This window comes from Melospiza georgiana, chromosome 7, assembly GCF_028018845.1.
Source record: "Melospiza georgiana isolate bMelGeo1 chromosome 7, bMelGeo1.pri, whole genome shotgun sequence".
Taxonomy (NCBI): domain Eukaryota; kingdom Metazoa; phylum Chordata; class Aves; order Passeriformes; family Passerellidae; genus Melospiza; species Melospiza georgiana.
In genome coordinates this window covers 21,956,657-21,971,098 of record NC_080436.1, presented here as the reverse complement: position 1 = coordinate 21,971,098, position 14,442 = coordinate 21,956,657, and the positions used below count along the sequence as shown (strand labels likewise).

Genomic DNA, 14,442 nt, shown 5'->3' with positions numbered 1-14,442 from the left:
CAGCTATACCAAAATAACAAATTCAGTAATTCTTTTTGAGTGTTGTGGCAGTAAATCGGTTGAGCATCTGCTCAGAAACAAGCCTCTTCTGCTTTTACTGATCCTTTGAGCAAATTTAGATTGTTTCTGTTCAAAAGCAGCAAGCAATGTCCAACAAGTGAGACAATTGCAATCATAAATCCCTGGAATAATCTGTGTTTAGTGAGCATAAAGTAGATGAGCTGGGAAAATTTGCTCTGCATCACTCTTTCAAAAAAGGAGCCAGACTCCTCTTAACAGATCTGTGTACATCTTTAGCACAGAGAGGAATTTTTGCTGGTTTAACTGCCTGCCCTGATATCTTTAAGTGTACTGATAGGAAACTGAGATTTTATGGACATATTTGACTGGTAAGGAATAGTTTGCTTGGTTTTTTTGGGGGGGTTTTTTGGAGTTCACGGCTGGCTTGTGTTAGCAAAATGAGCAGACTTTCATGCAAGCATCACTTGAACTATGCCAATGTCTGAGGATTTTTACCTGTTTCACAGAGATACTGAATGTATGTAATCAGAGCCTACCACTTATCTAGAGTGTGGTATCCCTGGAGATCCTCCAGTTGTACTTGGGGTGACTCAGAGATGTGCTGCACACCTTCACATTCACCACAGTTTTTTCTAATTGCTGTACATAGATGCATCCTCAGTACAGAAAGAGGAGACTCAGCTCTCTGCATTGACAAGTAATTAACTCAAATGTTTTTGTGGACATGAAAGGCTAAAAAACCCCTGCATATTCTCAAGGTACATGGGGATGTCATACCTTAGGTCCTGCCTGTTTGCTTCATGGTATGTTTCATCTGTTGGCAGAGGTCATGTAGGAGCAGTCTCCAGGGTGATTTTGTGCAGATCCTTTGTGCCATGCTGAGGTATCTTATCAGAAAATAAATTGTTAGTTAGGGGATGGATGCTATGTAATAACAGGCCATTAGTCATGTCTCTTGGTCCATAATGTGACCTACTTTTGATAAAAATGAATGACAAAAGTGACTGATTTAAGCTGTGATTAACCAAGATATTTTAGGAAAGTGTGAAATATGCACTGGCTTAGCTTTTCTCACTTGCACTAATGAAAATTTCTGAGTGGGCTTCTGTATTGAAGTTGGCCACAAAATAAAGTTACTTAAGTGAGGGAAGAAACTTTGTGTGCTGAAAATACTGCAAGGGAAAAAAAAGGGTTTACTAATGTGTGGGATGACGTGTAGCTAAAAAATAACAACAACAACATCATCATCATCAACAACAGCAACAACAACAACAATAATAATAATAGTCTAAACTTACATTGCCAGTTATTGCTGGGTTTGGGATCTGTTAGGACTCCTGCAGATCCTTCCCTTTGATGATGACTTATTTTAGATGTGCCAGTTTTAAGTGCAGAAGTATAAAACACCCTTTTTCCTCTGTATCAACCACCCTTGTTTTGATTTTGGTTCTGTTGAATGAGTAATCTTATCCTTTTGCAAAAATAATTGGTTAACATGTATCACTTACCTAACACTGTCAATTACTTTTGGACTAGTGTTTCTCAAATTCATAGTTTAGAAGAAGCATTATTTTCTTTTCATACATTAAAAAGAGTGTGAGTTACATGAATCTAATATTCATTAGCTTTGTTAGCTTAATTTTTGTTTGTTTTGTTGGCTTTTCTGGGTTTTTTAGCCCTCTTTGGAAAGCCTTGTTAATTCTTGCAGACCTTTAAGTCTGTTTAAAAAATCCTGGACCTGTAATCCCTATTTGCCTGCTGTGGGCTCTGTTGTGGTTTAAATACCTGCAGAGCTGCTGAGGAACTGTCAGACATGGATTTGCTAAAGGGCAGCTGCTCTGGCCAGCTAGGAAATGGCAGATGACCTGCTGGGGTGAAAGCACTACATTCACATCCTATCAGAGGGCCTACAGGCACATTCCCAGTGCCCCAGATGACTAAAGAGTTCTGGATCTGTGTCTGGCCACATTTAGGGCAAAGATGACATTTTACAAGTAGGGCTGTTTGATTTATAGTAAGAAAAATAAAGCCTTGGGCTTTGGGGGCATGGGGTTTAAATGTGGCTTCTGTCTGTGAATGAGGAACCTGCCTTTAAAAAGGGTATTGAATTTTGATTTTAATTCCCTTGTTTGTGTTAGTCTTTCCTTTCTAGATCCAGAATAGATGGGGCTATATTCAGCAAAATGTGTTTGTCATTAAATTTCTGTGTAGTTGAATACCAGTTTGCAATTCAGCTGTACTGGAATCCATTGAAAAGGAGATATTGGTGTGGTGTTTGTTCAGATTTCTGTGTTTAACAAAGAAAAGCTGGCAATATACTCAGTTCCACTCTCCTTACTCTTTCACAATAATTGCTCCCTCTTAATTGCAGTACCTTATGCAATAAATGGTCCCATGGGATTCACCAAGACTATTTAGGGAATTGAATACTACAGTGTTAGCGGAAATGGAAAAAATGAACAGTGCTTTTAAGAAGTGCAGCATTTGGCAAAACATGTTTGTACATGTATCAAACATTAATTATTTTTTTTTACTTATGAATAAATTTAAATTCTTACAGAAGAGTATCATGTTAATGAAGCATTTTATGGCATCTGTGAAATTTGGACCCTGTTAAATGAATTCTACTTTAAATGACTTTGAACTCTACTATTGTAGCCTTGAAAAACATTTTTATACTCTAAAGTATATCTTGATTTGGTTGGGTTTCTCTATGAAAAAAAAAAATCTCACATTTTATGAGTTCTGCCAAAAGCAGTCACATGGACACAGCTTGGCTCATGCATACTTGAATTAGTGCTCAAACCTGCTCAGTATTGCAGGTGTCTAAAATGTTTCAGTTAAAACTGCTTTTTCTTGAGTGTCCTGGTGGGACCTTTGTGGGTTTTTTGTAGCTTTGCCTGTCCCTTCATCACTGACATAGCTGGCCAAGATAATCCTGGGTCTTGCAGCTGTGTACTGTGGACAAGCTCTGCTTTAAGTCACGTGTCCATTCCTCCCATGCACGTGACAAACATAAGCAACAAAGGCAGAAAAGCTCATGTTTGTGTTTAGAAAATGTGTTTTGTTTTAGGTAATGGGTGCAACATCTATAGTATAATTTTAAGGTTAAAAAATCCCCACTGGGTCTGTGCTTTGTCCTGGATTTACCTAGGCTATTCATTAACATCACATTTAATTTTATTATAATTTAAGCAAACCTAGCTGGCTGGCTTAGATTTAAATTAATATCAGCTCAGCATGAAACATGTTGGAATTATGTCTTGTTGAATTTTTTTCTAACTGGGACTTTTTATCTGCTTTTTTCTTTTTAAATTAGTGTGTTTAGGGAACTGCCTCTCTATTGGAGTTATACCATGGCTATCACATTCCTTCACTCAGGAGAAGGAGAAAAGCAAAACAGAGGTTGCAAGATGTATTTTGTTAAAAGAATAGCGAACACGCAAAACAACAGCAAAACCCCCAAGCAAACAAATAAACCCCCCCATACCCTCCAAATAAGCACAGAAGTCCTAAATCATGTCTCATTTCAGAGGAGACTGACTTAAGAAGTGGACAGAAACTCCATCTGAAACAATTTTTATTTTGATTTTTGTGGTTATTTAATAACTGTTTCTTGATTTTGCTGTTGATAATGGAGGCTGAGCTTGGTTTCCTCTGTGAATGCGTAAATCTGCTGCAGTTGTCTTCTGTTTCTTTTATTTGTTTTCACTCTGCCTACAGCATTCCCCTGCCCCTCTACTTTTAAATGTTTCCTCTAACGGCTTAGTAAAATTAGCTTTAATAGTGATTGACATTGGCTTTATTGTCTCTTTAAGGATTGACTCTTGTCTAGCTCTATGGTTTACTCTTCAGGAAAATGTTTTTATTGTCTTTATTATTAAAGACTTGAATTTCCGTCTGTTTTACAGCTTTTTGATACAAAATAAGGACATAGATGCTAATATTCTGAGCCCTATTGTTACATTATGAAGTGGTTTAGATTCTTTAGTAAAGTAAACTTCTGAAATCAAATTGCATTGGCTTCTTCAGCTATCTGTTTGGTTATCAGCTAGCAGCAATTACCGGCACTGCTTTGGTTATGTTTTGAAATTAAGAATGCAATTCTCACTTCTTTTGTCAGCTTATACTTTAACTAACATACAAGTTTCCAATGTGGCTTGGTTAAACTGTATTTACACCTAACATGTGCAGAGCTTACATGCTTCTTTTTCATGAGCAGAAGACTGAATTGTCTTCTTGATCTTAGTAGTGAAACTGGATTCATCAAAGCTCTGAACTCTAAAAAGCAGGGAATTTGCACCTGATGCAATGCCTTTAATTTGGTTGATGCTATAGAGGTAGCATGATGGTTACAATCTGCAATTTATATTGCCACCAAAGTTTTACAGAGTATGAGGGGTTTTTTTCTTCTGTAACACGCTAGGAACAAATAGTGAGATCACTGATAACATTGCATGTGTTTTTTGAATATTTGTCCTCTCAGTCAATCACCAATATAATTTCAGGCAACAGAATTATCTTTCATATGGATTTGTGTCAATGTATCAAGAATTTTTCTCCAAGAAAATAAGGTGGTCTGGCATCACCCATCTTTGTTTACCAAATGCTATTGCTGTAACCACTATCACATTGATTAGGACTTAATTCCCTTTAATCATCAGTGCTGTCTTAAACATGGCAGAAACAGCAGTTGTAGCTCATAACAGGGCTTAAAATGGGGCTTGTGTGTGCATAAGAATTCTGGGATTTTTTTGTAGCTTGTGGTCATGCAGCTGGATAAATGTGGAACCATTTAAGTACCAAGTGTTGTTTTGGTCCTTGCTGGCGAATGAAGCTTAGGGAAAGAGAAGCTGTTTAAGTGAAGTAATGAGTTATATAGCTCAAAGATAGCAGAGGTTCATAGTGTTCAGAGATGAATGGGATTCCTATACAGTGCTTTTAGCTTTCATGGGAATTCCAGATTTAGACTCGTAGTTACAAATAATTTAATTTTTTGTGAGTAGAGTGGTGGTCGTTGACTATATGCAAACTACACAATTCAACTCTAAAATGTCTCAGAGAACTTATGGATTGGTGTTAGGATTTTGGACAGCCTCATACTTCAGCAGAAGAGTATTGCTTGTGTCTCTGTACCATGTAAATTTTATGCTTTTAGGAAATTGTATTGACTGGGCAGCTTAAGTGCTTCCTGTCTTTCAGGATTCTGAAATTCCATTGTGCCAAAGGAGTCCTGAGGCAGTAGCTACTTTGGAAACAGATTTTTTAAAAGGCTGTATTTGGAGGATAATATTATATGCTCCTCAAGCTGTCCTGCTCTTCTCTTTAGTTGGTGCTTCTCTAGGAGGCATTCTTCTTATGCTTTTGTTCTAATCTCTTTCTTTACAACATGAAAGAAAATCCTCTGTTTCATGTGTTCCAGGAGTTCCTTTCATCTTTCAAAGTGATGTTCCTTACTTTGTGATGTAATTGCCTATATGAGCTTGCTTTTGAGCTGTAAAACTAAGTATTGTTGTTGTTGGCAGGGTTATAATGTTTGCCATTTACCACATGCCATTGATTGGTAACAGTAATGAAGTAAATAACTGAATGTTTTCTTCTCTCATTTTTCTGTTTCTCACAGGTTCATTGCTAAACCATGTGCCTTAGGCCTTAAAGTCCAAGCCAATGGACCACAGAAAGCTCAACCTAATGCTATCTTGGAGAAGGTTTTCACAGCTATTACAAAGGTACTGTGTCTGACTAAAATATTTACCTTGTGAAGTGGTTTGTGGACCTGTAAACTATGTCTGAACAAAGCAAGGCTAACAGATGCAGTGCTGCATTTTTGCACCTCAAATCAGAAATTTAGGTATTGGGGATGTCATTAATATGCCAGCTTGCGTGGTTGTGTATCCCTTTATGATGTCTCATGTAAGTTTTCAATAAAAAATTGTCACAGAAACTTTGTAGATGCCATATGGCCACCTACATTTTTTTGCTTCTTATCTGTTTTTGCTTCTTATCTAATTTGTATCAATTTTTGCGAAATTGTTGGGGTTTTTAGAAAAAAAGTGTTCATTTTAAGCCAGTAATATTGATACCAAGTTTTCCATGAAACTTCAAAGCTATCCTTTCTAGGGAAAGGCCTGTTTTGTTGGTGTCCCAGCTAAGGGAGAACAACATAGAAAAGTGGGGAGAAACTGACTGAAAAATGTTTTATTTACAGCTTGCATATCTTTCTTGTACAAGATTTCCCCCCACAACTTACATATCTGTCTCTACATCTCTCACCATATGACATCTCAACCTGTTTGTTGTTCTGTCCATGCTTTTCAAGCATCCCAAATTTTTCTGCAGGAGCTTTCCATTCCCACCTTGGCTCCAGACTGCAGCTGGGCAGCAGTGTAAACAGAGAGTATTAAAGTCATAGAGGGTAAAACTGGGTTCAGTGTCACGGACAGTGAGATAGGCTGTGGATCTGTCTTGCTTGTGTGTCCTACTCTACCCAGAGATCACTTGCTGTGACTTTTGTCCTGTTTCCAGGGAGGGAATTGTGTGTGCCTTGTTTCTGAAAGCTTCAGGATATACTTTCATACAGACTCTGCTGAAGGAAGAATGGTTAGGTTTTGTTAGTTGTGTGGTTGTTTATTTGTTTGTTTTTAATATTTTGTCATAAAAACTGGTAGTATGACACAGGGCCTGAAATACCTGTGAGATGAAGAGCTCCAAACAAAAGTATTTTTTTCCCTGCAAGAATCTGGTAGCTGCTCTCAGAGAAAGTGTCCAATTTAGCTCCCTGCCTTTTTTGAATCCTATACAGCAGTTCTCTCTAGTCAAACTCCCAAGAGCTGCATCAAACATTTCATTTTTCTAAGGTTACAGAAATTGCTTTTCTTAACCTTCCGTTGAAAAACTAGTAGATACTTTGGTAGACTAGAAAACTTTATTGAGATGGATGCCAAATTCATCCAACTTCAACCTTCTCTTGTCTCATCCTTTCATCTCTCTCTTTCCTGTGTTTTCTTGGAGGCTGATGGACAAAATTTCAGCCTAACAGAAGTCTTGCACATCTGTGTCTTGCAGCAGTTAAAAATTTAAGGCTCTTTTTTGTAAGGGCTCTTGTACTTCATTCAATATATGTAACTGATTTGCAGAAATAAAGCTAAAGTTCCAGAAAACAGATTGTGCATTTTTCTGTTTATTTAAAAAAAAATATGTGATCAGGAGAAATACATAAGAAGTACATATGCTTCACTGTACATGTAGAATTGCTCCATGATTGGAGATTTGTCCTGTACTGCTCTTCAAATTAAAGACAAACTAATTTTCTTTTGCCTTACCTCTGCACTGGTTTGCACCCATGCTAATGGTGTGAGACTTCTACATTTTCTGCTTTGGAGAATATTTGTGTGTATTTAATTTTACAGAAAAAAATTCCAGAAAATGTCTCCCTGTTGTCAAGGTGATTTGCCTTTTGAAGTTGCCACTTTGTTTAGCGACCTCATTTTTTAACATTATTGTGCAGAAACATGGGATTTATCTTCTTTGTGTGTCAGTCAAACCATCTTCCCTAGTGCAAGAGTCCATAGGACAAAGATCCTGATGTAGGAGAGTGGAGCAGGTATTAGTGTGTGACAGGCAGTGGGGTGTTTGTAAGAGCCACTGCTCCAGAAATGCATGGCATTTTATGGCTGCTAAACTTCACTTCCAAGTCTCAAGCAAGTTTCAATCCCATTGTCCCTTTAAAGTTTTTTATCAGTAATGGATCTGCACATCACATTACAGCATCTGTCCTTCTAGATTAATTGTCATTGTAAATGTATTCTGACAGGAATCTGCCAGTAGAGATTTCTGTGAATGTATTTCTGTGTATCCATGTGTCTGACTGACAGCCTTGGTAAGAAGGCTAGAGTCAATTTCAGTGGTTCTGAATTTAAAGTGCTAATGCAGTTGAGCTAGACAATAATTTTTGTGCTTCTCTGTTTTGTAGCATCCAGATGAGAAGAGGCTGGAAGGGCTCTCCAAGCAGCTGGACTGGGATGTGCGCAGCATTCAGCGTTGGTTCCGACAAAGGCGCAACCAGGAGAAGCCCAGCACCCTTAGGAAGTTCTGTGAGAGCATGTAAGGATGCATGTTCTCTTCTTGTGTCTTGTTGAGCCTGTGTTCTCATCAGTTTTCCCCTTTGTTTTTCACAGGTACTTTTGCAGACAATTAGAAAGTTATACAAATTGGTAGAATATAACTAATGAGAAAAATAATCTTCATTTTCCTGAAGGAGTCAGATTGTACTTTTCAGGGACTTTCAGTGGTCAAAAGCTTGCAGAAATCATGTTGCTGTGATTCTGTACTATCAGGGCACCAGCTAATACCAAATCACCTGATGTTAGTGTGCTGTCCTTACAGCACTACCTTTAGCCATACAAGCTGATGCACATCTGAAATGGAGGAACAAAGATAAAAGGCAGTTGGGTTGTTAAATAAAAAGAAGACAGAAGATAAATTGTCTAAAGATGACTGCCCTTTATTAAACAGAATAACTTAGGTGTCAGAATGCTTAAGTCTGTTCTTTGGTATTGCAGCTAAAATCCTCCTTCCTTAATGTTTAATAAATCAGGGCATGATGAGATTATGACAAAATGGCTTGGTCATTTTGTTGCCAGTAGCTGCTGGCCTTAGAGTTACTAATTTTTGAGATCAGTGAAGAACAACCTTTTTTCTGCAAGGGTTGTAGTTAACTTGTCAGCTGTGGAGTCTTGGGAAAAAGTATTGCTTTATTAGTCTTAGAGGTGGCATATTTTGCTTCCTCTGTAACTCAGCTCAAAGACCTCGCTCTCTTGCACTGGTGTGAGGGCATCTGGGTGAACCTACAGATAGAAAAATTTAAGCATACCATGAAATACTGGCATGGATAGGGTAGTAATAGGTGCTGAATTTGTGGCATGCATTATAAAAATGGGATGCAAATGACAGCTATGAGTGCAGACTGGAAGGTAAGGTCAAGCTGTAGTGAAGTGCTGAGAGAATATAGTGCCAGCTTTGTTTAGAGGGAGCCATTGGCATTTCTGCAATATGTGTATTTAACAGTCATGATAAAACTTGTCCAAACAGAAGCGAGATGGCATAAATAATAGGTCAATACTTCAGGCTCTCTCTGTTCATGGTTTGCAGGAGGTGCAGTGAGAGCTGCCTCTCTATTTCTGTGCTACCTAGTGCTGTGGGAATGTGGTGTTATCCAACCCAACTGTGTGTGCCTTGCCCTGGGAGCATTTCCAGTGATGGACTGTGTGCCACCAGCTGACCTGACACATCTTGGACAAAGTTGTTGGCATGTAGTCAGACTACTGCTGGGAGCCCAGGGTTCCCTTTTATCCCTTCAGTATGGGTTCAGTTAAAGTGTGGTTTAGTTAAATATGTCCATCAGAGTGCTAAGCAAGGTTGTTCAGAAAGTTTTGACCAAAGAAATCCTTTGGTATGGGATCTGTAGCCTTTTCATAGCTATTGAGTTAATGGGGTGGCTTTTGAGAGATGTGTGTGACAGATGCTTTGAAGCTCTGAGCTCCTGAAGTTCATGTTCCCACAGCAGTCATGGGAAGGGGAGCACTCCAGTCTTCAGTAATTGAGATGCCAGTGGAGAGTTTCGACAGAACAAAGTGTGCCCTTATCTCATAAGCAGGAGCAGAGCAAGCAGAATGACAGTGATCTCTGCCTACACCTTCATCCTGCTGAGCTGCTGTTGTCCCTCCAGAGAAGGCTTCAGTTTTCCTGGGAACAGCACTGATTGACTGTGGCGTGGGAAGGAAAGTGAGAGAACCCACAGCAAATGTGGATCTGCCTAAAAAGAACTCTAACTCTTTTCACATGGAGACGATTTAATTTACTGCTAGACAAAGTGTTCCTTGGGCCCAGAGTGACTTTTCCATGATGAAAGGGAAGAGGAGCTGTGCCAGAAGGGCTGTAGGCCATTTTTGACTGCCTTATCTTGCTTGCAAATGAAAAGCGTGGGCACTATCTAAGGTAGAGTAGCGTCAATGTGACAAAAGCCGAGAGTGAAATTTAATGATAAACACACTTGCCTGAGATGAATGATGCCAAAGACCCAGCCCCAACACACTATGCCAGTAACTTCATTACTAGGTTCTTATTGTCACAGATTTCTCACTTTCTCTAACCCTTCCCTTCTTCTCAAACAATTACAATTCTGATCATGAACAGAGTGCAGAGAAACCCCAAAACCTACACTGCTCGCTGCTTTTTGAGGGGGAAGGGGTGTTTCGTGGGTTTTTTAGTTTTGTTTTGTTTCTGTTTTGTTTGTTTGTTTTTGTAGGTTTTTTGTTGTTTTGTTCTGTGAGTTTTTGGGGTTTTTTTGTTTTGTTGCGTTTTGTGGTTTGTTTGTGCGTTTGTTTGGTTTGGGGGTTTTTTGTTTGTTTTTGCTTTGTGGGGAGTATTTTTTGGTGGTTTTGTTGGTTGTTTGAATGGAATAATTCCTTTGCTGCCAGTCTTTGTCAGATATTCAGGCCATGGGCAGATGATGGTTATATGAAGAAAACCACAGTAGTAAAATCTCCTGTTTATTGATACTGTTTGTGTCACAGCATTATAGTGAAAATAAATTACTTTTTCAGGAACCTTTCATAGCCAGTATTCACGCCATAGAGTTTCGTCTGTCAGTGTGGAAGAGAAGGTGTAATTTGATTTTTGGAGCCATAGAGACCCTAGTGGTGGGACCCTAGTGGTGTTACATACCTGCTTAAGCTTTCAGATGTTATGGTGATAAGTATTTATATGAAATAAGAAATAGATAACTTCACTAGGTGATGATTAATGTATATAATCACCAGGTGGTGATTAATGATCCAGTCAGAAAGTAATAAATGCAGCACTGAGTATTATTTTACTAGCAAGTCAGTCCTCATATCCCAAGGATTAGGTGATTCTGGCATGAAACCTGGAGTTCAAGTCACAGTTTGTAGTCACTAGGAAAGGTATCCACCTAGTATAACCTCAGATTGCAAAGCTCAGGCACTTAGCCCACTATATTAATTACAGATAATAGTCTGTCAATAGCTTTTCTTTCTATTTTGTGAATTTAGACCATTTGCACTCCTTTCTTCAACTTGAAAGTCCAACACCCATAAAGGAGGGGAAAAAAGTGGTCAACTAAGTGTGCAAAATGAACTTTTCTACTCCCATGTATTTCTGTTGGGCTTTTATTATTCTTTTCTCTCTGTCCCTATGGCACAGCCTAAATCAAGAATATTACTTTGCTTATTGCCACACAGAATACAGAATCCAATAATGTCTTTGTTAATGTTTGATGTGTCAGAAAGCCAATGCAGGAGTGATTCCCAAACCACTTCCAGTGTCTTCCCAGTTTCAGTGTGTTGTTTCTGCTCATAGTACCAGTGTGTAGGCATGTCTGGTTTTCTCAAAGAGAGAGCATTCTGTCCTCTCCCCTTGTTGTCTGGCACAAAGGGAGAGAATCTGTGATGCCAGAAGTTACTAGCCTGGGATTTTGGAATGTCATCAGGCCGATGGCTTGTCTGTCCTACAGCTATGTACATTTAAGCAAGCTGCTTATTAGAGATATTTATGTGGTTTCTAAGGAGTGTCTGGAAGAAACATATGGCCAAGAGAGATGTTTTGAGTTTATGCAACATTCTGCATGTGAAAACATGGAAATGTGCAGACAGAAGAGCCAAAGATCTATTTTTTCCTCCCCTTTATTCTCTAGAAGAAGCTTGGATACTAAATTGTCTGTAAGTAGGGTGTCTTTTAGTTTTGATGTAGGGGAGAGAAGAGCCTCTGTCTTGTATCCTAGCTAGATATTCTTTTTCCTAAGGAATTGAAATTTTGTTTATGCACATTTTGTTGTTGCTTTGGAGGAAGATTTTATCTGTCTGTGCCTGTATATGAGTGTGTGTGTATGTGTGCACATGTATGTGTATAGATGTAGAGGAATACCAATTGGGGTTTTTTTTGCTTGTTATACACGTTTGTGTGAAAATTCTGTGGGCTGTTGGCAACTTCTTGGGCATACTGCTTTTCTTAACTAGCAGAGTAATTCTGTCCTACAAAATTGTACTGGAAAAATAACTGTGAAAGGGATAGAAATGAAGACAGCTGTTTGGTTGTTGAAATTCCGAACTGTGCTGATGCACATGATAACAGAATGTGTGAAAGAATTCATCAGTCTGTGCTCTGTGTTGAGCAGTAAAGCATTAGAAAATAAATAGGCTTTTAGCTCTGAGTATTTAATAGCATCAGGCTCTCCTAAGCCAGCTTCTAACACACTTCTGATGTGAGGAAAAATTTGTGGTAGGTGGTACTTTGAGTCCATTTAATTTTGATTTGTCAACTGCTCCAGTGCTAGATGGAATGAAGGACTAACCAGTGTTTCATGAAAACTGTTTTTCATGAAACTGTGTTTCAGTGTCCTAGAAAAGTAAAGAGGGGATGAGTCTGTGAAGACCCACAATGTGCTCTGCAGCAAATGTGGTTGTTACTCTTCAGTGGCCACAGAACTGCACGATCTCCCTTGTTTTCCTTTGCTGTTTTCCATGGAATGGGAGTTGCTGTCACTTGGGCAATCAGATATTTGGCATTGTGTTGATAAGTGGATTACGACATGAGGGGCAAGTAGGCTCAGGTGTTGGCAGAGTCACATTTGTGAGGCAGCTTTTGGATGAAGGATGTAGGTGTTCAGTGAAATGTGAAGGGAGTTGGAGTCTGTGAAATTGTTCCAGAACAGGGAATATGTGTGTTTGCTGAGTGCAAGAGGTGTTTATTATGGCTTCAGGTGTGGTAACTGAAGTGCAGAGTAACAAAGATGATCTAGCAATTTTTATCTGTACTAAGCATGTAAAATACTGCCTTTTTACAATAGTGCTGTAAGAGTTGCATTTAGACTCTGGAGTTAATACATTCAAGGACCTATTACTCTCTTAAAAGAATTATGTCTAGTAACATCACTGAAGAGAGATGTGCTTGAATGCAAGGCCTCTGTAGAAAGTAAAAGTCAATGAGGCATTGATACTGAGACTCATGTCAGGGAAACTAGAGCTATACAAAAAGACCTGGAGTCATGTTTGACTATGTAAAACCAAGACAGAAATCCTGATTTGTTTTACATCAGGGTGAGCTGTTGCTCCACAAGAGTAGCACTCAATAGTTCTGCATGTTACTGATTCCTTTGTCTGCTACTCTCTAAGCCATGTATGAAGTCAGTATGGAAAAGTATTGATGGAGCCTTTTATTTTGTGTAAATGTATGTTTTTGTATGATGTCATTCAGCACTGGTTCACTGATGGCCTCCCTGCTCCAAGAGTAAGAGTGTGAGACAGTATTGGTTGCCTTGAGTTACATAATACATAGTAATTTGTAGCTTTAGTCCCTGGACACACAAATGAGTGAATGGCTGTCAAGCTGTCCTAATTTTAAAGTTGTGAGAGCACAGTGCAGCCATGTCAGCAATTTTAATTCTTCTCTAGCACTTGTTCTCTGATAAATCTATATTAACCATCTTCTGTATACCTCCTCTCCAGCCCTCAGCTTGCCCAGCACTCCCACTTCCAAAGGCAGACTCTGGGCAATGAAGCCCAGCTGCCACAGCGTGGTTTGCTGTGGGTTTCTGCCTTCAGCTCTGCCTCTTGGCACATCTGTCTTTTTAGGCTGGGCCTCAGGACTTCTCACTGCCCTAACATGGTGTTAGGGGGAAGTTACAACATTGGTTAAGTGTCAGGAGTTGCCAGCCCTCTTTCCCTGCAATTCTGCTGGAGCAGACAGGCAAAGATGTCCATGCCATGTCCTCAATAATAGGCTCACTGGGTTTTAAGGCTTTAATGCTTTAAGCGCTTATTATTTTGCATCTTGTGAAATTCCCTCTTCCCTCAAGTTGAATTACTTAAAATTATGAATTCCCTGCCCTTACTGCCTTCTGTGACACAATTTTTAACACAATTAATTAATTTAAATTAACTCATGTGCTCATCCTGCAAAGACACCATCACTTAACATTATCATTGTACATTAAGCAAGGTTATAATTAACTAGGTTTCCATTCTCTTGTGGGTTGTATGGGCTCACCCTTGTCTTATATTATGGAAATTAAATAAGTTCTAGTTAATGTGAACACAAATCCAAAATTACAGTCACAATATAACAATTTATGACAACTAAAGGAAAAATGAAGAGACTGAAGTAGCTACTGTTTTCTTGTGTTCTATGCACCTTAAACAGTCTAGTTCTTCATTGTGGCAGAACAAGCTGCCACCTTCAGTCAGCCTCAGCTTTAAATGAAGTTGGCAAACTGGAGATAAGTGCCTTGAAACACTGAAGAGTTAAGTGGCAGTAAGATATTATTTTATACACAGCAATGAATTAATTTTATTTATACACTGCAAATTCTTACTTCTCTCTTCTAGCTTATATTTATGCTGTTAC

General features: G+C 38.8%; 1 protein-coding gene across 1 annotated transcript in view; it reads left to right on the top strand.

The window, feature by feature from the left end:
• Positions 1-14,442, top strand: part of CERS6 (ceramide synthase 6) — a 95,400-nt gene that overhangs the window by 26,580 nt on the left and 54,378 nt on the right. The window contains exons 2-3 of the mRNA XM_058028159.1: positions 5,645-5,750; positions 7,994-8,124. Coding sequence (XP_057884142.1) covers positions 5,645-5,750; positions 7,994-8,124 — 237 coding nt within the window. The remainder of the gene's footprint in view (positions 1-5,644; positions 5,751-7,993; positions 8,125-14,442) is intronic.